The 26,018-nt window shown below is 51.2% G+C and overlaps 1 protein-coding gene across 1 annotated transcript in view; it reads left to right on the top strand.

Annotated features, from left to right (window-relative positions):
* Positions 1–26,018, top strand: part of PLXNA4 (plexin A4) — a 466,135-nt gene that overhangs the window by 410,940 nt on the left and 29,177 nt on the right. The window contains exons 24-28 of the mRNA XM_023737117.1: positions 2,628–2,770; positions 8,659–8,927; positions 16,344–16,410; positions 17,168–17,314; positions 22,506–22,665. Coding sequence (XP_023592885.1) covers positions 2,628–2,770; positions 8,659–8,927; positions 16,344–16,410; positions 17,168–17,314; positions 22,506–22,665 — 786 coding nt within the window. The remainder of the gene's footprint in view (positions 1–2,627; positions 2,771–8,658; positions 8,928–16,343; positions 16,411–17,167; positions 17,315–22,505; positions 22,666–26,018) is intronic.

The following is a 26,018-nucleotide window of genomic DNA, read 5'->3' as shown; positions in this document are numbered from 1 at the left end:
GGCAGTGGGCTGTGCATTCTGCTTGCACAGGCTCTAACTCTGTGGCCTTGACCCTGGCAGCCCCAGGTCATGCTCAGGCTCCTCTCCCTGCAGGGGTCCCTCCCCTCCTTTCCCACGGCAGACTAGAATCACTTCATGTCCCTTAGAGCCACCTCCTGGCCCAGCATCCCGACTGAGCGGCCTCATGCCCGACTCCAGGGGAGACCTGGGGTGCCTTGACATGGCACATTAGTGCATCTTTGCCCTCGTCCTGAGCAGGAAGGCACGGTATGGCTGATCTGAGATTCAGAAGGAAGAATGTTTCCCTGCTTGTATTTAAAAAATTACAAACACAACCATGAAGTGAAATCAGCTGCCCCTAAATCCACAAAGGGCATGGAGGTGTCAGACTCTTGTGCGCCCCAGGACACGGTTCCGTGCATCACCCTGGGACGCTCTGCACTTTTGCTGCAGATTTACCCACGGAGTCAACCCACGGTACCTGGGCTTCCGCTCCCACCCGGGAAGCCTGGGCTGTTTGATGGGGAAGTGAATGCATTCCATCCCTCTGCCGCCTTCAGTTGTCAACACAGCATCCGCCTTGTGGGACTGTTAATTACTGCCTTTTATTGTATTTACGCTGCCTAATTTTTTTCTCCGCAACGTACTCTTCCTTCTAATTAGGTGTAGTGATGAGAATCTCTTTTATGTGTGGCAGGCATGCGGCTTTGAATGTTCGAGGCTCTCAGTGACTTAACGGGAAGCTGCAGACTGATAAAAAGCCAACTCCCTCCTTCTCCTCCCCGCCGGCTGAACACCAGCTGGGAGGGGCACGAGGGGGTGTGGAGCAGGTCCCCTCAGAAGGTTCCAGAGAAGGGGGAATTAGCAAGCAGGCAGGCATCCGGCCTGGGTGTCAGCAGACAGCCTGGGTGCTGGCGGGAAGCGGGAGGTTCACCCAGAGCACACACAGGATCAGCCAGGACAGTGATTTCCAGGGAGCCTGGGGGCACGTGGGGCAGAGCGGGGCTGGGGCAGAGTGGGGCAGGAAGTGGCTTCTCGGAGACTTTGCAGTCAGCCAGGAGGGCACCCCCACACAGCTCAGAAGAGACCCAGCTGAGGCCTTCACCAGCATGGCCTTCTGAAATAGTGATGCACACAGTCATACACTCACACATATGCACACACACTCATTTATACACATACACATGCACACATCCATACAAACATGTATACACACACTCACACGTTCTTATACACACACATACATACTCATTCACTCACATACACATACACATACACACATTCATACACACACACGCTACACCCAGATACACACTCATACACATGCACACACATACACGTTCATATACACATATACACACACATTCATATACATGCACACACATACACGTTCATATACACATGCACACACATTCATATACATACTCACATGCACACGCATTTATACTGACACACTCACATATACACACACACTGGCCCAGCATCCCGACTGAGCAGCCTCGTGCCCGACTCCAGGGGAGTGCCCAGGACGAGTGGGATAACATCTTTGCCCTGTGCAACCACCTGGGCCCAGCTGGTGTCTTGCGGCTCCATGTCCATCTGGGGACCCGAGCTGACTCCGCAGACAGCAGTCCCCACCTACCCCACCTACACGAGTGTTCATCAGGACATCTGGTGACAGTTCGTGCCAGAAAGGCTCACCCGTCCCTCTTTGACACACACACATCAGTGTAAGTTCCACCTGGATGTACCAGGGTTGCTCGACCTTGGGCCTCACATCCCACCACAAGGACACCCTGGGTAGGGATGGCCAGGGCAGAGGGGAGGGTGTGTGGGGAGAGAAGAGCTGTGGGAGAGCTTCTCAGCACCTGTCACGGTGTCAAGAGGCCACCCCCTTTTGTTCCCTCCAACAAGAGCACTGGTGTCCCATGCACAGGCCCACCAAGCCTGGCTCAGAACCCCAGGCTCCAGGCCCGAAGCCACCACTGTGGGATGAGGTGTATCTGTGGCGGCTCCCAAGCTCATCAGGAAGGGTGGGCCTGGGGCAGCAGTGCTGTGTGCATGTGGCCCTCTCAGCCCACTGGGCCTGGGCTGGCTTTCCAAGGGCCCAGAGCCACGGTGGGCCTGGGAATCCCTTCTAAGCCCACAAAGTATTTTCCCCCGAAAAGTATAACTAGAAAAAAGTACTGTCTAGCTCATGTCCACTGGCTATTCTTCTTTCCAAGGTGTGTTAATCCGTCCTGGTTGTGTGCATGTACACCTGTGTGTGTGTGCATGTGTGTGCATGAGGAGAAAGATGGAGGGGATGGATGAGCAGTGGAGGGCGGGTGGCAACACCTCTTGAGTACCTCCCAGAGGTACACACACCCTGGCAGGGACTGTGCCCAGGACATGTGTGATAACAGCTTTGCCCTGTGCAACCACCCCGGGCTGCCTGCTGGGCTCTCCTTGGGCCCAGCTGGTGTCTCATGGCTCCGTGTCCATCTGGAGACTTGAACTGACACCACAGACAGCAGTGCCCTCCTGCTTAGGTCCCTGGGGGCCTCGGTGAGGGTTCTGAGCACCGAGTAGGGGGAGCTCGGGGACCCCCATGCTCCAGCGCTCTCCCCGCCTTCTCTCTGTGCCAGCATTTGCTGAGCTGCAGACAGACATCCACGAGCTGACCAGCGACCTGGACGGTGCCGGGATCCCCTTCCTGGACTACAGAACCTACACCATGCGTGTGCTGTTCCCGGGGATTGAAGACCACCCCGTCCTCCGGGACCTTGAGGTGAGATGGCGGTGGAATGCATGTTGCTGACCCTCAAGTCCAGCCCCCATATTAGGAGGGGAGCAGGGGTAGGTGCCACCTGCCGAAGGCTCCCCAGCTTGCCAGCACCAGCCCAGCCCTCTGGGGGAGATGGAGCTGAGCCTGGGAGCCTCAGACACGAAGCAGGTCCTTGTGTGAGCACAGTCCTCTGAGCGGCAGAGGTGGGAGGGGGGTCCTGGGTCTCAGGGGGTCATGGAATGGAATGGAAGCCCCTGTCCCCAGAAAAACTCTGCAAATACATTGAAACAAGAAATCTGGCAAGCACATTTAGGGATCATGGACTCTGGTTTAAGAAACCACGATCGAATGGGTTTTACCACTTAGTTGGCGCTCAATAAATACATGTGGAAAAGGTAAGTGCTGCGTGGGGCAGAGGTGGCAGCGTGAGCGATAAAAGCACACGTCTTCTGGACCAGCAGGGACCTCGTGTCTCGAACATTTTATCCCACTTACTGTCTAGCTTCATCTCCGGCTTATGCATATATTCATAGTACACTTCGCTCCAGAAGGGATTTGGAAGAGCTTATAAAGAGACACACCAGAGAAAAACGAAGTCTAAGGGAAGAAGCCATGGCAAAATAGTCATCACGAGGGACAGTCACTAACATTGGTTGGTTTTCATCACTTCACACGCCTTCATTTACTGAACCCTCCCAAGAACCCTCGGAAGTAGGCATGCCCACTTTACAGGCGACAAAGCTAAGACACAGAGACATTCTGTCGTTGTCCAGGGACACACGGCAGTAAGGGGCGGGGCCGGGGCTGAGCCCATCCGTACAAAGCCTGCGCTCATGGCCCCCAGAATGTGCATTGGACTTCTGGGCTGTCACACTCCAGGCCCTCCTTAGGGTTCTTGTTAGGATACGTCGAAAATCTGTCGCCAAAGCAACAAAGGAGAATGAGATTAAGTGCATGGTTCACAGTGCCCGTGAAATAAAAGTAGCCCTACCGGCCAGGAGCCACGTGGTTCCCAGGTACTGACCCCAGGGGAATGCCTACGTGGGCTTTCCCGAGGAAGGGAGCGCACCATGCACCTCGGCGTGGACATAGCAGGTCCATGAAGAAGACTGTGGCTCACACACATTTCTCCATGCTTAGTTGTTGAGTGGAGCGTGTGTGTGCGTGTGTGTTTCTGTGAGTGAGGGCATGGGCATTTCTGTTTGGAGGAGACCACCCTGGCTTCCCAGCTGACTGATACCAAGAGGCACTTTCAGAGGCTGTAGGTGGTGGTCTCTATGTCCTCATGGATATGGCACCCTTTCTCTTGTCCATATATGTATACATGTGTGTATGTGAATCTATACATAGACCATCTAGACACATACATATGTATGTGTGCACATATGTGTACATAGCTCAAATATACATGTATATATGTGTGTGCAGGCATCTATACATACGCAACATATACACATGGGTATGCCAGTGTGCACGTGTATCTCTACAAACATCATGTATACACATAACAATGTTGTATGTGTCAAGGCACTTTCATCTATCCATGTCCTGGGTCTCACCCTCCCGGCTCTTCCTCCTCCTCATTCCCACTCATTTTTCTCTTTCTTTTATCCTTTCTCGGGCTTCATCTGTACTTACTGCAAAGTACCAGGGTGCTTAGCCCACTAAAGAGTGTGCAAGTTCCTGAGTACAGCAAGACACAGGAGTGATGGAAAGAGAAGACAATTCTGTGTGTGTGTGTATGAGAGAGTGTGTGTGAGTGTATTACGAGTTGTGTATGTGTGTGATAGTGTGCATGTGTGCAGTACTTGTATGAATGTGTGTGTGTGTGTGTATGCACGTGTGCAGTATTGTGTGTGAATATGTGAGTGTATATGCATGTATATAGTAGGTATGTGAGTGTGTGTGTGCAGTACACGTATGAATGTGTGTGAGGGTGTGCATGTGTATAGTATGTGTGTGTATCTGTGTCAATGTGTGAGTGTATGCATGTGTGTAGTGTGTGTGTGAATATGTGAGTGTATATTCATGTGTATGGTAGGTATGTGAGTGTGTGTGTATGCACATGTGTAGTATGTGTGTGTATCTGTGTCAATGTGTGAGTGTATATGCATGTGTGTAGTATGTGTGTATGTGTGTGAATATGTGAGTGTATATGCATGTGTGTGAATATGTTAGTGTATATACATGTGTGTACTATGTGTGTGAGTGGCATTGTATATGTAGACTGCGCCGTGGGTCAGGGACCAGATGTCACGAAGTCACTGCTGACCTCCAGCTGCCCGCAGAGGGCTCGGCACATGGAAGACATGCAAGGAATGCTGGATGGTTGACCAACTGCATCTCCGTGTGTCTGCATGAGTTAGGGTGTTCCTCTATGAGATGGACATGGCAGTCCCAGGAAGGGATATTGTTCTGAACATCCCCCTAGGCCTGGGGGCAGGATGGAGAATAATCAAAGTAAGCATTCAAGTAGTATGAGTATGTACAGTTATTCTCCCTTTTTCAGGAGCTCAAAATTCCAAGTCCAAATAGGTTTCCTTTCAGGATTTAACTTTCAAATGGATTTCCTAAGACCATTTCCAAGGTGGCATCCATATAGTCAGCCTGAATACCTTGGAGCAGGCTAGGGGACAGCCATCTCCTCTCAGATGTCCTCTTGGGGGACATTGCAATGGCTCACACTGTAAATCACATCATGACCTAGCGTTTGGTCTTATTCCACATCTCATACCTTAAAATGTCCCCTGAAACCTGAGTATTCTCTATTTTCATTCCCTTTATCAACAAGGGAGACATTCTGATCCCAGCCTCCTGCTCATGAAGGAGTTAACCAGCATCATCAGTTTCCCTGCAAATGGAGCCCACAAGGTGGCTAGTTGTCAGACACAGGCTCTGAATCAAGCAGGTCATATGGCAGCTTTCTGATTTCCAATAAACTCACAAGTTAACTGTTTGCAGACAGACATCAACTCTCAACCTTCCCCCGTGAGCCTGGGACTGTAGGGGATCCGAGAGGCAGTGGTTGTTCAGTGGTAAAATTCTCACCTGCTACGCGGGAGACCCAGGTTCAATTCCCAACCAATGCACCTTATGTGCAGCCACCACCCATCTATCAGTGGAGGCTTATGTGTTGCTATGACGCTGAACAGGTTTCAGTGGAGCTTCCAAGCGGAGGTGGACTAGGAAGAAAGGCCTAGTGATCTACTTCCAAAAAAATCAGTCAGTGAAAACCCTATGGATTACAATGGTCTGAGCCACAACTGCTCATTGTGATGGCACAGGACCAGGCAGCGTTTTGTCCCGTTGAGCCTGGGGTTGCTGTGAGTCAGGGGCTGACTTGACGGCAGCTAACAACAGCAATGGGCGACCCAGGTCCCTATGCAAGATCACAGGTCCTGTTTGTTTCCAGTCCCTCCTTGCCACCAGAGGAGTTTAGCCCTGTTGGTTGTCTGGGTATGGAAATACTATGAGGAAGCTGTTGACTAATTTCAAGTCATGTTTCCCAACCCTTTGAGCCACTGAGATGCCTGCCAACTGGTTGGCATGAGGGGTAAAATGTGTGAAGAAAGAGGGGTCCTGGTCCTGTGGCCTCAACTGTCCTGGAGAGGAGGCCACCAGGCCCTGTCTTTTGCCACCAGTTGGGCAAAGTCCAGGCGTTTAGAGGTGTGGTTGCCCAGCCACAGTCACCCACCAACCCTTTCAAAATATGGAGTAAACCATCCATCAGACACTCATGATTTCAACCTGTCATTGGCTTCTAAACTATAACCTGTTGGGTGATAATTAAAATTTACTATCCAGTTTTATACGCACAGAATTCACCTCAATTAGAGAACCATCTGGTGAGCAGAGTCTTGTTCTGGTGGCATTTGCTGAAGGGTGGGGTGGCAAGCCACACAAGAGAACCGTTCTGGAATCCCCTTAGCAAGGGACTTTCTGTTCGTCTCCTCCCTTTCATAAAATGGAGAGAGAGTGCCTGCATTCTGCACCCCAGGGCGCGGCGCTATGCAGTAAGTATCTTGGAAACTCTCGGGGAAGGGGCCTGTGAGAAGCAGTACTGGGGGGGACAGGCAGGTCATAAACTCACCGCTGTTTATGTATGCACCATGCATGCCAAGGATTTACACGCATTTTGAAGGTTCACAAACAGTTATGACATGGCACTCATGTTTTCCTTGTACAGATGAGACAGTAGAGCCCAGAGGTTATAGAATTTTCCTGCATGTACTAGTTGGTGTAGCCTGACGCACACACCCATGCTGTGAACCAGGACACTAGTTGGCTGCAGATAGCTTTGCTAAAAGCCCCCTTCCGAGGGCCCCAGGCCTTGACACCGACAAGGTGGGTGCGTTTTGCACATGGAGAAATTGAAGCCACAGCAGGAAGTCCAGCGTCCACCATCCTGCCAAGCGTGCCATCTGGCCAGGCCTGTTTCTAGACCGCCTCTCCAGATGCCCGCAGGCCAACTGCACGTGGCCACTCCTCCTTCGACCACTAGCCAAGCTGCAGAGGCCTGGCAGGGAGGCCGTGGAGAGGGCTCAGCCCTGGCTGTCTGGCAGCCTTGGCTGGGACGAGCCCTGGCAAAGGTCGGAGAGGGCAGGCAGGAGCTCGGGGATCGGCAAGCTTGGGTTTGGAGGTCCAGCACCACCCTCCCCAGCTGGATGGCCTGGGACCACTTAACCCACCTCTCCGAGAGGTTGTTATAGGGAATCACACCTCACCCTAGCAAGGTGATCAGGAAACTTCATTAAAGTCACGTGTAGAATGTGACATGGTGGTGAAATGGTCAAGCAATCCATTCCTAACCTAAAGATTGGCCATTTGAACCTACCCAGCAACACCTCGGGAGAAAGGCCTGGTGATCTCCTCCCGTAGAGATTACCTCCCAGGAAACCCTTAAGGTGCAGGTCTACTCTGTCACGTGGAGTGTCAAATCGACTCAGCGGCACCCAACAACAACAATGTGCCCAGTGCTGGGCATCGCACATGGTGGGGGCTGAGAAAGTCCTCCATCCACCCATCTGACTGTTGCCGACGTTGGGGGTTTCCAGTTCGGGGCTACTGGATACAAAGAGTGCTGCTGGGCACATTCTCGTACATCTCAGAGACTGTGCTCTCCCGTGTGTGCCGTGCCGAGCTCACTGCTGACTTGGCTGTGTGGAGTGGACATCTCCAGATGCGCAGGTTTTCCTCCCCTTGCCCTGGATGGAGCAGGGCCACAGGAAGGGTCCCTATGAGTGTCAGATGTTAGAGTTAGGGAGCTCTTTAGAGACAGTCGGGCCCCCTCTTCCCCTTTTTGCAGGGGAATACACTTTGCCTCCCCTCCCCCGAGAAGTGAAGGGACTTGCCCCAGGTGGCACAGCGTGGTGGTGTCACAGCCCATGTGGGACCTGGGAGTCCTGATGTCGAGGCCACTGGTTATCAACAGGACCCACGAGCTGGAGAAGGGTCGGCTTCAGTCAGCTGAGTGGTGCCCAGGCCTAATGATCCCTTGGGCAGGTGGGGTGTTAACTCAGGCAGCCCCAGCTTCCCAGAGTTTCCTGGGGGGCTGAGGGTGGTCTGCCCACACAGGGCCCCTCTCTGACTCTGCCTGACCCTCAGGGAAGAGTTCAGGCCTGGATCTGCCAGAGCTGGGTTCAAATCCCAGGATCACTGTTCACTAGCCATGTGAGCATCTCTCTGTGCCAAAACCAGGGATGTAGATTGAGATGCTTAGCACGGTGCCTGGCTTGGTAGCATTAACCGGGTGGGCTGTGGCTTGAATGAGGGCCAGGGGGTGGACTGGGAGAGTCACCAGTGTGAGTACAGTTCAGTCCCTGGGGAGGGCACTGGTGCTGCTGAGCCCCTCTCTGCAGATGGCAGTCAGGATCCCCTCGTCTCCCCCACAGGCCCCAGGCTACCGGCAGGAGCGCGTGGAGAAGGGCCTGAAGCTCTTTGCGCAGCTTATCAACAACAAGGTGTTCCTGTTGTCCTTCATCCGCACGCTCGAGTCCCAGCGCAGCTTCTCCATGCGCGACCGTGGCAACGTGGCCTCACTCATCATGACGGTGCTGCAGAGCAAGCTGGAGTACGCCACCGACGTGCTCAAGCAGCTGCTGGCCGACCTCATTGACAAGAACCTGGAGAGCAAGAACCACCCCAAGCTGCTGCTCAGGAGGTGGGCATGCCCAGATCTCAATGAGGAGTTGGGGACCCTTACCAAAGCCCAGCCACTTGGCTGGCTCAGTGTGCCTGCCAGGGAGACAGGTTAGGGCACTGAGGTGCCCAAGATGGGGCTGTTTTAGATACCTTTTAAGAAGAACCCAGAGTCCTTGGGTGGTGCAAACGGTTAACACGCTCGGCTACTAACTGCAAGGTTGGCAGTTTGAGTCCACCCAGAGGCACCTTGGAAGAAAGGCCTGGCTATCTTCTTCAGAAAAACCAACCATTGAAAACCCTGTGGAGCCCAGTTACTCTGACACATGTGGGGTTGCCGTGAGTTGGCATCGACTCCACGGCATCCGGTTTTGTTGGTTTGTAAGAAGAACTCATCCATTAGTTTGGCATCTGGAACTTGCCAGGACCCATCTGCTCTCTCTCGTTTTTTCTTCTACCCTGTTATCTGCTGTCCATTCTTCCCCCTCTGTCCTGACACTCCCTTGACTTTGGCCCTTTCTGCTGGAATTATTCTCTGTTGGCGTCTTCGCAGGTCATATAGACCCTTCCTGGTCTTACCTAAACCAGGACTTGAATTCGGTGAGAGAACCCACCGCACCATCTCAGGATCAGAAGTTTTTGCTCCTTGCAACTGGAGGTCTTGTCTCTGGACAGCATCCGCGGGGAGCCGGTTAGCAATGCAGAATCTCAGGCCCCACCCCAGGCCCCCGAATCACAATCTGCATTTTCACAAGAAACCTAGGTGATTTGAATGCCTGTTAAAGGCTGAGCGGCACTGGTCTAGCCTATGTTTGAATTAAAGCCTTTGAACTTCAATTTGCTTGATGCTACCCAGCAAGTATTTCCTGGTGTCTGCTGTCAGCTCTGTACTGGGTGAGCTAGTGTTGGGCTGTTGGGTGCCTCACACTCAATGCCGTCAAAACCTCAGAGGTCCCATGAGGAGCCATAGCCATATCCTGTGGCTTCAGCCTCAGAGTAGATCAAGACTCTGACTCTACCCATGCTGCCATTAGAACTTTCCATGTGCTCAAAGGCGGTTTCTATCCAGTGTCTTTAGCTTTCACGCATCTGCAGTTGGGAGACTCCAAGTCAAGTCGTTATATCCAGTCCTCTACCTGGACCCTTGTCTGCCTCTGTCCACCTGCCTCCTGTCTCCATCTTTGGTGTCTCGGTCGGCGGCAGGGCCCCGGTGGCTCCCACTTAGTCCAGGGAGCGGTTCTGGCTTTCAGAGTGTGTACTGCAGGCCTTTTCCTGGTGCCACGGGCATTCGCCTGCACAGCTGCAAAAGGTTGCTACAGATAGGAGCAATCACACTGCTTTGGAAACAGCAAGGTAGATCATTTAGATTTTTGTTTTACTTTCACCAAGCAGCCACCCACTGGCATAATTCTAGGGTTGCCACCGCCTGGCAGAGCTCCCGCCGACAATCTCCCAGCGTGGTCTCGCGCCGTGTCTGCACACCTCATCCTCCTGTTTTCGATTCCCGCTCTCCCAGATGCCCTCTTGCTCCTGCTCTCCTCCATCCCCTTTTCTTCTTCTTGCCCCCAGCTCCCCCTCCTTTCAAGATTCTTCCTTCTTTTTTCTTCTCAGCATCATCGTGGGCTGGCAGCTGCCCAACTGCCTTCAGGCTTCAGTTGTTAGGATTTTCTGGCAGCTGCAACTTTGAACCGTATCCAAACATACCTGGATGAGAAGTCGCTCTCTGGAGCTGGCTGTGCGTTTAGTGCAAGGTTGAGCATGGTTTGTTTTCTCTAAATAGACGAAACCCACCGTGTCCTTGGCAGGTAAACCTGCTGCAGGCTTCTTACATCCGAAGGAAAAGAGTGAATGGGCTGGGGTTGTGGTGGGAAAGATTCATGTCAGATTCAAGAAGGAACTTCCTGTCATTGCAAATGAAACCCCTTAGCAACACTACAAATGAAAGCCTTTGAAATAGAACAAGTTTGTCATCTCTTGGGATGGGCTAGGTACATAGCTCAGGGTTTCTGGTGGCCCCGGAAGTCTTTAGCTTAGGCTATAGGGCTCAGCCACCACATGTCTGTCAGTTTGTCGTACAGTGGGGGCTTGCGTGTTGCTGTGATGCTGACAGCTATGCCACCAGTATTACAAATACCAGCAGGGTCACCCATGGTGGACAGGTTTCACTGGAGCTTCCAAACTAAAACAGACTAGGAAGAAGTACCTGGTGGTCTACTTCTGAAAAAAATTGGCCAATGAAAACCTTATGAATGACAGTGGAACATTGATATAGTGCCAGCCCCTCAGGTTAGAAGGCACTCAAAATATGACTGGAGAAGAGCTGCCTCCTCAAAGTAGAATCAACCTTAATGTTGTGGATGGAGTAGAGCTTTTGGGACCTTCATTTGCTGATGTGGCACGACTCAAAATGAGAAGAAACAGCTGCAAACATCCATTAATAAGAGGAACACAGAATGTATGAAGTATGAATCTAGGAAAATTGGAATTCTTCAAAAATGAAATAGAACGCATAAAGATCGATATTCTAGGCATTAGTGAGTTGAAGTGGACTGGTATTGGCCATTTTGAATCAGACAATCATATGGTCTACTGTGCTGGGAACTATAAATTGAAAAGGAATGGCGTCACATACATCATCAAAAAGAACATTTCAAGATCCATCCTGAAATACAGTGTTGTCAGTGATAAAATAATATCCATATGCCTACAAGGAAGGCCAGCTAATATGACTGTTATTCAATGTACACACCAACCACTAATACCAAGGATAAGGAAATTGAAGATTTTTACCAACTTCTGCAATCTGAAATTGATCAAACATGCAATCAGGATGCATTGATAATTACTGGTGATTGGAATTCGGAAGTTGGAAAAAAGAAGAAGAATCACTAGTTGGAAAATATGGCCTTGGTGATAGAAGTGACGCCAGCAATCACATGATAGGATTTTGAAAGACCAACGTTTATTCATGGCAAATACCTTTTTCAACAACATAAACAGAAACTATAAACATGGACCTCACTGGATGGAAAACATAGGAATCAAATCAACTACATCTGTGGAAAGAGATGTTGGAAAAGCTCAATATCATCAGACAGAAAAAGGCTAGGGGCCGACTGCAGACTCACTTGCTCGTTTGAAAGTTTAAGCTGAAGCTGAAGAAAATTAAAACAAGTGCACGAGAATCAAAATACAGCCTTGAGTATATCCCACCTGAGTTTGGAGACCATCTCAAGAAAAGATTTGATTCATTGAACACTAATGATTGAAGACCAGATGAGTTGTGGGATGACATCAAGGACATCATACGTGAAGAAAGCAAGAGGTCATTACAAAGACAGGAAAGAAAGAAAAGGCCAAAATGGATGTCAGAAGAGACCTTGAAAGTTGCTCTTGAATGTCAAGTAGCTAAAGCAAAAGGCAGAAATGATGAAGTAAAAGAGTTGAATAGAAGATTTCAAAAGGTGGCTCGAGAAGACAAAGTGAAGTATTATAATGAAAGGTGCAGAGACCTAGAGTTAGAAAACCAACATGGAAGAGCATGCTTAGCATTTCTCCAGCTGAAAGAACTGAAGAAAAAAATTAAGCCTCGAGTTGCAATTTTGAAGGATTCTGTGGAGCCCTGGTGGTGCAGTGGTTAAGCATTCGGCTGCTAACAAAAAGCTTGGCAGTTCGAATCCACCAGCTGCTCCTTGGAAACCCTATGGGGCAGTTCTAGTCGGTCCTATAGGGTCACTGTGGGTTGGAATTGACTTGACGGCAATGAGTTTTAAGGGCAAAATATTGAACAATGCAGGAAGCATCAAAGGAAAATGAAGGAATACAAAGAGTCACTGTACCACAAAGAATTGGTTGACGTTCATCCATTTCAGGAGGTAGCATGTGATCAGGAACCAATGGTACTGAAGGAAGAAATCCAAGTTGCACTGAAGGCATTGGCAAAAAAAAAAAAAAAAGGCTCCAGGAATTGACAGGATACCAACCGAGATGTTTCAACAAACAGATACAGTGCTGGAAGTGCTCACTCGTCTATGCCAAGAAATCTGTAAGACAGCTACCTTGCCAACCAACTGGAAGAGATCCATATTTGTGCCCATTCCAAAGAAAGGTGATCCAACAGAATGTGGAAATTATCGAAAAATATCATTAATATTATACAATAGTAAAATTTTGCTGAAGATAATTATAAAACAGTTACAGTGATACATCGACAGGAAATTGCAAGAAATTCAAGTCGGAATCAGAAGAGGAAGTGGAACCCGGGATATTATTGCTTATGTCGGCTGGATCTTGGTTGAAAGCAGAGAATACCAGAAAGATGCTTACCTGTGTTTTATTGACTATGCAAAGGCATTCAACTGTGTGGATCATAACAAATTATGAAATGGGAACTCCAGAACACTTAATTGTGTCCATGAGGAACCTGTACATAGACCAGGAGACAGTCATTCGAACAGAACAAGGGGATACTGCATGGTTTAAAATCAGGAAATGTGTGTGTCAGGGTTGTATCCTTTCACCATAGTTATTCAGTCTATATGCTGAGCAAATAATCTGAGAAGCTGGATTATATGAAGAAGAATGTGGCATCAGGATGGGTGGACAACTAACAACCTGTGATATGCAGATGACACAACCTTGCTTGCTAAAAGCGAAGAGGATCTGAAGCACTTACTGATGAAGATCAAAGAACATAGCCTTCAGTATGGATTGCACCTCAGCGTAAAGAAAACAAAACCCCTCACAACTGGACCAATAAGCAACATCATGAAAATGAAGAAAATAATGAAGCTGTTAAGGATTACATTTTACTTGGATCCATGATCAATGCCCACAGAAGCAGCAGTGAAGAAATCAAATGACATATTGCATTGGGAAAATCTGCTGCAAAAGACCTCTTGAAAGTGTTCAACAGCAAAGATGTCACTTTGAGGACTAAGGTGTGCCTGACCCAAGCCACGGTATTTTCAGTCGCCTTGTATGTATGCAAAAGCTGGATAATGAATAAGAAAGACTGAAGAAGAATTGATGCCTTTGAATTATAGTGTTGGCAAGGAATACCGAATATACCATGGACTGTCAGCAGAATGAACAAGTCTGCCTTGGAAGAAGTACGGCCAGAGTGCCCCTTGGAAGTGAGGACGGCGAGACTTCATATCACATACTTTGGCCATGTTATCAGGAGGGACCAGTCCCTGGAGAAGAACATCATGGTTGATAATGTAGAGGGCCAGAAAAAAAGAGGAAGACCTTTGACGAGATGAATTGACTAAGTGGCTTCAACAGTGAGCTCAAACATAACAATGACTGTGAGGATGGCGCAGGACGAGGCAGTGTTTCCTCGTGTTGTACGTAGGATCTCTATGAGTCAGAACGTAATGCACCTAACAACAACAACAAATAGGACTTAGCCTGGCCTTTTTACCCCAGTCCCCTTCCTAGTACCTTTCCTTCTGTCCACTGCCAAATTAGTATCTTCCCAGTTTTTTGTTTTCCTTCTCTCCCCTAAAGGACGCATATACCCTGTAACTTCTCTTTCCTGTTGCCATCGAGTTAGTTACAACTCATAGAAACTCCATGTGTCAGAGTAGAACTGTGCTCCATAGGGTTTTCTTTTTCTTTATTGTTGTAGTTTAAGTGAAAGTTTACAATTCAAGTTAGTCTCTCATACAAAATTTATACATACATTGTTATGTGACCCTAATTGCTCTCCCTATACTCTGACAGCACACTCCTCCTTTCCACCCTTGATTTCCCATGTCCATTCAACCAGCTCCTGTGTCTCTCTGCCTTTTCATCTCGCCTCTGGACAGGAGCTGCCCATTTAGTCTCATGTATCTACTTGAGCTAAGAAGCACACTCTTCACGAGTATCATTTTATGTCCCATAGTCCAGTCTAATCTTTGTCTGAAGAGTTGGCCTTGGGAATGGTTTTAGTTCTGGGTTGACAGAGAGTCCGGGGGCAGTGCTTTCTGGTGTTCCTCAAGTCTCAGTCAGACCATTAAGTCTGGTCTTCTTACTAGAATTTGAGTTCTGCACCCCACCTTTCTCCTGCTCCATCAGGGACTCTCTGTTGTATTCCCTGTCAGGGCGGTCATTGGTGGTAGCCAGGCACCATCTAGTTCTTCTGGTCTCAGGTTGATGCAGTCTCTGGTTTACGTGGCCCTTTCTGTCTCTTGGGCTAATTCTTTCCTTGTGTCTTTGGTGTTCTTCATTTTCCTTTACTCCAGGTGGGTTGAGACCTATTGATGCGTCTTAGATGGCCGCTCACTAGCTTTTAAGACCCCAGATGCCACTCACCAAAGTAGGATGCAGAACATTTTCTTAATAAACTTTGTTATGCCAATTGACCTAGATGTCCCCTGAAAGCATGGTCCCCAGACCCCCGCCCCTGCTACTCTGTCCCTCGAAGTGTTTGACTGTATTCAGGAAACTTCTTAGCTTTGGCTTAGTCCAATTGTGCTGGCTTCCCCTGTAGTGTGTGCTGTCCTTCCCTTCACCTAAGATAATTCTTGTATACTATCTAGTTCGTAAATAACCCTCACCCTCCCTTCCCACCCTCGTAACCATCAAAGAGTGTTTTTGTCTGTGTTTAAACCTTTTCTTGAGTTCTTATACTAGTGGTCTTATATAATATTTGTCCTTCTGTGACTGACTAATTCACTCAGCATAATGCCTCCAGATTCCTCCATGTTATGTTTCACGGCTTCGTCGTTGTTCTTTACTGTTGCACAGTATTCCATTGTGTGAATATACCATAATTTGTTTAATCATTCATCCGTTGATGGGCACCTAGGTTGTTTCCATCTTCCCAAAGGGTTTTCACTAGCTGATTTTTTGAAGTAGATCACCAGGCCTTTCTTCTGAAGTGCTTCTGAGTGGACTCAGCTTCCAGTCTTTTGGTTAGCAGTGAGCACATTAACTGTTTGCACCACTAAGGGACTCCATAAAGTTCTCTATGGCTGTACTATCCTATATGGTAGCTACTATGTGACTATTTAAATTTAAATTAATTCAAAGTAAATACACTTTAAAATGCAGCTCTCCACCACAGGAGCCACATTTCCAGTGTCCAGTAGCCACATGTGGCCTGTGGCCACTGTACTGGGCAGAGCAGATGTAGAATGTAGAATGTTTCCATCACTGAAGAATGCTCTGCTAGACAGAACTACTCTCAGGCTTTCCCAAAAAGGCCACCTGTGAACCTGACACTCAGAACGTCATCATCCAGCTTGGTGGGGAGAGCTGGTCTTGACATTAGGGGGTGTCTAGGAGTCCACGAAACTTGCGTATTCTTTAGGATCTCAAGATTTGGCCTAAAAGACACAAATAGCAAGATTAATGCAAGCCTCTTCCCCTGCCCTCCCTAGCCAGGGCCTCTGACCACCTGCCTTCTTCTTTCTTTTGCTCTGCTGGTTCCCTTGGTGACCGGTGACAGGACGGAGTCGGTGGCTGAAAAGATGTTGACCAATTGGTTCACTTTCTTACTCTACAAGTTCCTCAAGGTAGGGTTGGATGTGAGTGTTGCTGTGCTGCCTTGGTACCCCAAGGGTTCTAACCTTCTTCCCCCCAGCCTGTCCCATTTCCCTCCATGCCCACAGTCCACACTCTCGAGGGCTGACTCTTACAACCCCCACAAGAAACAGAACCCCCTCCTCACTACGAGGAACAGCCTCCTGGCCATGTCAGAAGGCACAGCCCCCAAGTCCTTGTTTGAGAGACACAGACCCTGAGGCTGCTTTCCCCCCAGGCGAGGGACAGAAAAGCCCCTTTCAAGGGCCCTAAATCCCCCATGTAAGCTAAAAACAGTTCACTCGTGATCTCCTGCCTCCCGTCTCCCCTCACCCTCTGTGCCTCTCCAGTCCAGACTCCAGAGGCTGACAAGGTCCCAGGCAGACATGGGAGCAGCGCTGTGACTGGGGTTGGGAGAATGGCCTGTTTCCAATTATTCACTTGTTTCCTCAGGAGTTTACACCACAGAGGGCTGCCCTGGGCCTCGGGATGGGGCTCCAGAGAAGGCTGGGAGTGGGGCAAAGGAGGAGAGAAGGGGTAGGAGGCAGGGAGGAAAGGAAAGAGCTCTAGGAAGGTGGGAGGAAAGACCAGGAGAGACGGAACCAGAAGGGAGAGAGTTGGAGAAGAGGGAATTGATGAGCTGAGAGAAAAGCATGTGGGCACAGGAGCAGAGAGAAGGAGTTGGCAGCAGCCCCTGGGAGAAGCAGGGACTCCGGGATGTGGCCCAGCCTGTTCCTTCTCTTCATCTAGGAATGTGCTGGGGAGCCGCTCTTCTCCCTGTTCTGTGCCATCAAGCAGCAGATGGAGAAAGGTCCCATCGATGCCATCACGGGCGAGGCCCGCTACTCCCTGAGTGAGGACAAGCTCATTCGCCAGCAGATCGACTATAAGACCCTGGTAGGTCACCTCATTGCCTCCTCACTGCTCCAAGAGGTGGGCTGTGGTCCTGGGGAGCCCCTTCCTGGCTGAGAGGGCTGTGGAAAGGCTAAAAGCCAGATCTCCAGGTGTGTCACCTGCAGGGGCCCAGCCAGGTGTCCACCTGTGCCAGTCACTTCAGATGTCTTCTGTGCCACCACACCAGGACATCTGGCTTTGGGGACCTATGGCCCAGACACATCTCAGCAACACTTCCACAAATACTCGTGTGGTCCCAGGGCAGTGACCTGAATGGTGGAGTCACACCCATGCCATCAAGTGGCCACTGACCCCAGGAGCTTCTGCTCATCGGCCCTCCCGGCGTGGAGAACCAGCACTTCATAGAGCAGCTCCACACAGGAAGGGGTTGGGGGCACGGAGGACAGAAATAGAAATGTTTCTCAAGGCTCGGAAACCCACATTTGCACACTGGTCTAAGCGCCAATATGTCTGATCTGCCGTGACCTGAGCTGTACAGTGGGATGCCAAGAAGGCCTGGTGGATGAAGGTGTGTGTCCATGGAACGGGGCCCCCACAGGAGGCCGGGTAGCTTAGTGTACATTCAGACAGACCAGGATTTGAGCCCTACCTCTGCCACTGACCAACTGAGTGATTTGGGGCAAATCCCTAATCTCTCTGAGTTTGGATTTGTTTATCTGAAAGATGGGGATTATAATCGACCTTTCTAGAATGGGGATAATAATAGTGCCTGCCTCACAGGTTGCTGAGAGGATGTGGTGAGATAAGATGCGCCTGGTGGAGGCAATGTGAATGCTCATGGTGCTGCTCAGCCAGCCCCCCACCCTCCTGCCCAGGGAGCTCACACCCAGGCAGCATTGGGGAGAGTTGTCATCGCCCACCAGGAAAGGGGAGAGAAAATGGAAGGAGAGAATGAGAAAATCCAATAAAAGATGGATGTTGGGGTGATGTGTGGGTGGTCCCCAAGAATGGAAGCCAGAGAGACAGCAGTGGGAAAGGAAAGAAGGGGACAGAGATCAGATGGAATCTGGAAGGCAATTCTCAGGAGAGTAGACAGACAGCAGAGAGGGCGCCGGGCAGCGGGCTAGGCAGGTGGCTCTTTAACAAGCCCGCCAGCCTCGTGCTGAGCCGGCTGAGTCCCAGACTCTGCGGCCAGCTAGGGAGACAGTCCCCACCACACTGACCCGGAGGCATGCTGCCGCCTGTCCCACTCCCGTCTTCAGACCCCGGGAATCCCGATGGGTGTGTGTCTGAGCAGACTTGCCGGGTTTGGCCCCTTGACGAGGACTCAAGCGAGCAGAGTGAACGAGGCCACTGCTTCCCAGCGGTCCGCGTCTGCTCTGGAGGAGGGAGGTGGAGGCTCTCCGACTAAAACGGGAAAGGGGGAGGGGGGAGAAACCCTTCCAAAAATAGAGTACTGAATAGATTTCTTAATGAGACAGAACTACCGTTTAAATGTCTCCTGCCTCGTCTCCCCCCTCCACTCCCATTCTTTCCTGCTCTCATCAGCGGCTTCCCAATATCGAATCCAATGCAATGCGTTGCAATAATGCTTTGTCTCCAAATTGCAGCATCCTTTATTCCAGAGGCCAACCTACTGTTAGCACACCGAGCCTGTTTTCAGGAACCCCGGCTTAAAGATGAGATGAAGAGATTGGGGTGGGGTGAAGAACCTCCACTAAGATGGAGGGACCTGGGGAGAGGGATGACGAAATGGCAGGGAGAAATTGCAATGGTTTTGCCTGGAGAAGAAACAGCTGCAGGGAGGGGAAGGAAGAAAGGATGTCAGCAGCAGGCAGGGCTTTCAGGAGACTCAAGGCAAGGGTTCAAATAAATAGTCGTGGAATTGGGTGGTGGCTGGAGGAGCCAAGGATCACAGGCCAGCTGATAGTAACCTTGTCCTAGGCAGGACGGTGACTGCCAAGAAGGCGACAGCTCTGAGGGGCTCAGGAGGAACTGAGCACTTCGCTTTATACTTCGGGCACCTCTTAACTGTCAAGTGATTAATTGGATCTCAGGCTAGCATGGCCCTGCTGCTGGGAGTGGCCCGAGGGCCAGCAGCAGCACCCCTGGGACAGTGATGTCACTAGGATTGGTGTCAGCCAGTGTAGTAACTCATGGTGTCACCTCCCCCATGGACCTGCTCCCATAACAGACCATACAGACACCTTAGTAATGTTCCTTGTACTAATGTTACTCGTAAACTGTAATTCCCGTATATCACTCCCTTCTTTTCCTTTAATTATTACTTCTTCTCAAAGAAGTTAGTGATATAGGTTCACGAATACAAAGTACCACAATGTTGTAGCTAAAACACCAGAAAATTTGACAAAATCAGTGATTATAAAAACACTGGCCGCAATGAAAACAGCAGTGCTCATAGCGGTGCAGACAAAACCACGTGATTCAAAGCGTCATTGTAATTGGATAATAAGGACAGCTCTGACCTGAGTGCATCAGAAGGTTCAAGATGTAAATTAGCATAGAGTGTTAGCCTTGTAGGTATATTCATACACGTAAGCCAGGCTAACGAAAAATGTTTTTGTTGTTATAACTAACTAGAGGGATATTTTTATAGACAGTCATTTTGGTGTCACCCCCTCTGACAGTGTCACCCCATGTGACTCACACCCCTGCACTCCCCTCGTGACACCACTGCCCTGGGAGGCTGCTCAAGTGTAGAATCTCAAGCCCCACCTGGCCCACAAGAATCAGAATCTGCATTTTAACAATACCCGGAAGTGGTTCTTATGCTCGTTAAGGTGCTAGAGGCATTGCAGGCCCTTGCAGAGAAAGCGCCAGGCAATTTGCTCAGAAATCAGCCCAAGGGGTGTGATGGGAGAGAGAACTTCTGGGTGGAGCTGGGGCTTGGCCAGTGGCCAGGGAGACCTGTCCTTCTGTGGGATCACTTTCTTTCTGGAAGGTAGACCCCGACCCTGAAGCATCCATGAAGCCTCCTTATCAGGCCACTTGAGCCCTGGGGCAGTCGAAATGCCGGGAGATGGTACTCAGGTCAGAGTCTTATGGTTGACTCAGCCTTTGCCTCGTGATCTCTTGGAGGAGGAAGCCCAGAAAAACCCATGTTGCTGCCCAGGAGAGGCTAAGCCACTCTACCGCTGCCCAGAGGGGAGTGCAGCAGGGGCAGCCAGAGCAGCTGAGGGCCAGGCTGTGCTTGCCTGCTTAGGAGCGCAGGGCAGGGCTTCTGGAAGTCTGGTAGGAGGAAGGGAGGGGATGGGAGCGGGCACTCAGAAAGAATGCATGGTCCAGAGCTCCCTGCCATCATTTTCAGTCTAGGACATTTTGAGGGTGAGAGTCTGGTGTTACAGATTTAAGAGAATTGTTTTCGTCTCAATGGAACACGCATGTCCCCAGCTGAGCCCACAGCAGTCTGGTTGCTAATGAAAAGCAGGCATCCAGGGCCGAGGTTCTAATTGCCACCACGTGGAGCAGGAGAGGCTGGGAGGGAGGCTGTTGTCTGGCTCTGCAAACCAGATGTGGCAACTGGGGATGGTTATGGGGTAGAGAGAGTTCAGGAAAGGAGAGAGGAAGAGGCCCAGGCAACAGGGCCAGAGGGAGGGTGTGGGAGCCGAGAACAGTCTGCTTACCTATGACTGCCCAGGCCTCTGCCCTGGCTCACTCCCGCACCCCCAAGCACCCACCCCATTCCCTGTGGTCACCCAGGATCCCACACAGCCTCGTCAATGTAGAAAGAGCCCACTCTGAGAACAGCAAGAGAAGGAAACCCTTGGCAAGGGCCTGGATCAGTACCAGTTACTGTCGAATTGATTCCAACTCCTGGCGACCCCACGTGTGTTAGAGTAGAACTGTGTGCCACAGGGTTTTCGATGGCTGATTTTTTGGAAGTAGATCGCCAGGTCTTTCTTCCAAGGAACCTGTGGGTGGATTCAAACCTCCAACTTTTCAGCTAGTAGCTGAGCGCATTAGCCATTTGCACCACCCAGGAACTCCTGGAAAGGGCCCAGAGCTTTTTAAAGTAAAAACATATCATTTGGGGCTTTAAATTTTCCGGCTAGTTCCAAAAAGGGAAACTGAGGCCTGAATCAGGAGGTGCCCTCCTCCCCTATACACGGCATCAGGGTTCAGAGCTGGGAATGAATCTCGGGTGGCTGTAACCTGCCCTTTTCAAAAGACATGCTTTTATTTTTAAAGAACATGTTAAGTTTCTTATAGATTCTCCAACCTCTGGTCAGCCTGAAACCCTCACAAAAATTGAAGCTTATGAAATCCTTTGAGAAAGGGGCCAGACCTGACAGGGGATACACCAGAGAGTCCCTGCTGGAGCAGGAGAAAAGTAGGGTGCAGAATTCAAATTCTAGTAAAAAGACCAGACTTAATGGTTTCATTGAGACTGGACGGACCCCAGAAGACATGGTCCGTGGACTCTCTGTTAGCCCAAAACTAAAACCATCCCTGAGGCCAGCTCCTCAGACAAAGATTAGACTGGACTATGGGACGTAAAATGATACTCATGAGGAGTGTGCTTCTTAGCTCAGGTAGATACGTGAGACTAAATGGGCAGCTCCTGTCCAGAGGTGAGACGGGAAGGCAGAGAGGGTTAGGAGCTGGCTGAATGGACGCAGGAAATCCGGGGTGGAAAGGAGGAGTGTGCTGTCACAGTATAGGGAGAGCAACTAGGGTCACATAACAAAATATGTATAAATTTTTGTATAAGAGGCTCACTTGAATTGTAAACTTTCACTTAAAGCACAACAATAAGATAAAATGAAAAGAGAAGGGGGCCAGATTCCTGTGAGTTCTGAATGTGAGTGTCTGTTTGAGAGAGAGTGGCAAGACAGACGGATGGATACGCAGAGGCAGGCAAGGGCCCATGTTCTGGGCTGGCACAGGCATGTGTGAGGGCGCAGTGCACGTGTGGGCAGGGGTTAGTGTTCATTGAGTGCAGAGGCCTCGTAGCCCCTCCTTCTCCAACATGATTCCCTTTGAACTGTCAGGACTTCAGTGACAGGTGTGCAGCCCCCGCACCCCCACCCCCGCAGTGACACCAAAGCCTTGGTGCCCCCTGCTTGTCAGGACAGTGAGTTTGGTGGAAACACAGAAGGGCCAGGTCACCTCGCCCCTCTGCAGACCATTCTGGAAGGAGGAGCCATTCAGGATCACAGAACCCCGGAGCTCTTCCTACTGCCCTCCCACTCACCTCCTGTCCCCACCCCAGGTCCTGAGCTGTGTCAACCCAGACAACGCCAACAGCCCCGAGGTCCCCGTGAAGATCCTTAACTGCGACACCATCACGCAGGTCAAGGAGAAGATTCTGGATGCCATCTTCAAGAACGTACCCTGCTCCCACCGGCCCAAGGCTGCAGACATGGACCTGGGTGAGTAGGCTGTCCGCCTGGGGGGGTGCCCTGTGGCTGGTGCTGACAGTGGTAGGCCCCTGTGTACCTCCTGCCTCCCTTGTCAGGAGCAAGGCCAAGCTGAGGTGCAGGTAACAGAGGCAGAAAGGGGCGTCCAGGGAAGCAGAGGCATGGCCTGGGGGCCCTCATGGTCCCCCCGGAGCCCATGGAGTTTGCCTTCATGCCTCGTGGGCTGGTCAGAGCCAGTTAGGGAGGGGTGGGAAGAGAGGGGCCCAAAGGCCTGTGGGCAGCCCGGCCTAGCCGGGGGTCTTTTGAGTAGCCTGAGGGGGGAGTGGAGGAGTCACATGTGGAGCGAAGGGATGTTAGAGATAAGTCTGCTAGCCTGAGCCCGTGTGGTCCAAAATCTTGCCACGACCTACCTCTTGTCCTGCAGGTTGTTCCCCTCCCTTCTGTTCTGTGTCTGTAATTTTTGCTGAATACCTGAGGCAGAGAGATCTGCGTCAGTGATGGGGGACGGAGGGGAAGAACAGAGACAATGAGCCGTGACAGCCTGCTGGGGAGCAGGGTGACACTTGATTTGAATGCTTCATGAATAGGTTGCATAGCCTATATAAACAAGGCCACTTAGAGCCAGCTGTACTGAGACCCGGTCATGTTTCATAGGACATCATTCTGGGAATCCTAGAGGGGCGCCCCAGGCTCTGAGGGGGCCGGGGTGGAGGAGGGGCAGTTCGGCGTTGTGGGTCAGTGTCAAACACACTTGGATTTGAGTTGTCGACGCTGCCAAGTCCTAGCTGTGTGACCTTGGCCCCGTTACTTAACCCTTCTGTGCCTCCGTTTCCTTGTTTCCGAAGTGGAGATAACAGTGGTACCTGCCTCATAGTACGAATGAGATGAGATCGTGCGTGTGAAAGTCCCTTACGGCAATGCCTGGCCCAGAGCATGTGCAGTAAACGTTGGCGGCTGTGGTTATTGACGACGAGAAGAATGCTGGTGGGTCTGTCTGTAGATGCGGGGCATGGAGAGAAAGGCGTTTGTGTGTGTACTTGTGTCTGGAGAGTCACAGCAACATGGGGGTGGGAGGCCCCTCCAGAGCCCCTGACCCACGCATCTGGCCCCTGAGCTGGCTTCGGCTAAGCCACGCAGGGGAGACGGGTATCTGTGCTGTGTTCCGAGATGCAGAGGGAATGTTTATCCCCTCCTGCCGCCCACCTCCCCCCAGACTCTGATGCCTAAAGACTGTTAGGGTCAGGAAATTCTGCTCACCCACACTTCGTGGCTTCACCTGCCCTGTCTGTTCTGGCCTGGCTCTAGGCTCGAGAAGTCTGGCTCTGAACCCAGAGCACTGAGGCTGGAGGAGATTGGGTGACACGTGTTCCCTCTCACTCTGTACTTATCTCGGGACATGTGGTTTCCAGGACACGCAGGATGCATGCATGAGCTGGGGTGGGTGGTGTGCGAGTGTGCCCCACGGGTGCCCAGGGCTTTGATCCTGAGTTGGAATGGACCCTGGTGCCTGCTGCCATGCTCATCCCCCAGACTAGCGGGGGGAGGGGCCTGTCAGAGACCCAAACCAAAAAAAACCAAACCAGTCACCGTCATGTTGATTCCTGACACATGGCAACCCTGTGTGTGTCAGAGTGGAACTGCTCCATGGGGTTTTCAGTGGCTGAGTTTTTGGACGTAGATCACCAGGCCTTTCTTCTGAGGTGCCTCTGAGTGGACTCGAACCTCCAACTTTTGATAAGTAGTGAGCACAGTAACTGTTTGTACCACCCAGAGGGAGAGAGAGAGCCTCGTGGTTCCCACCCACAAACAACAGAGTGGGCTGCACCATAATGGGTTTTTCCGGGAGAGATGAGCTTCGTAGGTGGCCAGGGAACACCCAGCGTTCCTTTTGTTTGTTTTGTCTGCGAACCCTCTGGCAGGGCCTCGCTCGGCTTCCCAGTGTGCCTGTCTGCATGATGGGCTGGGTGATAACCCGGCAGAGCGTAAGAGCTGTTCTGAGAACAGGCATCTTCACACTTGAAAGTGTGTTTGAAAAGGTTGTGCTAGAACACAGAGGGGGCTCAGGTGTATAGGTGTGGAGAGAGTGTGTGGGCTCCCTGGTGCTTGGGAATGGTCTGACTTCCCATGAGGGAGAGCAGGTGGCTCCATGGCCTCTACTAAGGGACGGGGCTGCATTTTACACGGGGAGACCTTCTCTGTCCTGACCAGTGAAGGGCAGATGGGTGGTTGAGAAGAGGTAAGCCCTGAGCTGGCTTCAACACTTGCTGGATCTCGAGAAGGATGGGGCCAAAGTGCTTCGAAGTCATCGCCACCCCGACCTGAAGGGCACCTCTAAGCAGAATCAGGGTCATCCTCTGTGCCTGCTTGGTTCTGGAGGGGGACTGGTTCCGGAGGGGGACTGGTTCCGGAGGGGGACTGGTTCCTGGTGGTGGATGCTGCTCAGACCCAGCCCTTTCCACCTGGCAGCTGCACCTGCTGAGGGCAGGAGGGAAGCAGCTGCTTATTAGCTTTAGCAAATTGCTCCCTTAAAAAGCCGGGGATGCAAGCACAGCGAAGCAAAGCGTTAAGGAGAAGAGAAGGCACAAAACAGCCCCAGGCGGAGTCGTCCCATCCGCAGCCGAAGCTGCAGCCTAAGATGCTGCCTTAGCCATCCGTCCTCAGGCACAGGAGCTGGGGGCTGCTGGGAGCCCAGCGCCTGTCCGAGGTGGCGCTGTCCCAGTGAGCAGCGGCCGGCCCAGGGCACACCCCCTGCCTCCTGGGAGGGCTGGTCCCTATGACATAGCCCTCAGTACCACTGCTCATCCTTCACGAGTCCACGAGAGAAAAGGGCCATGTCTCCCCTCACTTGGCTGCTGGGGGGGATGTGAGGTCACCCCTGGGGAGTCAGGCTTCCAAGCAGGGACAGATAGAGGGGAGAGGCAGCAACGGCTGGCAGCTCGGGCCTCGGACCCCTCCATCCGCGGGGGGCGGGGGTCATGCTGAGCTCCTCAGAAGGCTCCACTCAACCTCCGGTTTTCCTACTAAACCCAGGGATGGAGCAGCCCTAAGGCCTGGGCTTCCCCTCCCCAAACAGCCAGCATCCTCCTCAGAGACCAAACCTTCTCCTGCACTATTTGACTCAGCCGCGTGGCCCCACGGGAGAGAAGAGGCAAGGCAGTCTTTCCCATCTTGTAGGTGACAGGACATTGAAAGCCTGAGAGCAGTTTTTAAACGTAAAGTATGATTGTTATAAAAAATTAATCTACGCTGAAGGGACAGGTGTGGCACGCACATACACAGAGGATGCACTCACTCAGCCACTCCCCCCAGCAGAGGGCACTGGGCACAGACTGCCTCCCCTCCTCCTGACGCCTACCCCTGGCAGG

The sequence above is a fragment of the Trichechus manatus genome, unplaced genomic scaffold (genome assembly GCF_000243295.1).
Source record: "Trichechus manatus latirostris isolate Lorelei unplaced genomic scaffold, TriManLat1.0 scaffold00097, whole genome shotgun sequence".
In the NCBI taxonomy this organism is placed as follows: Eukaryota; Metazoa; Chordata; class Mammalia; order Sirenia; family Trichechidae; genus Trichechus; species Trichechus manatus.
Note: the sequence above shows the minus strand (reverse complement) of the source record. Positions and strands in the feature narration are given on the sequence as shown.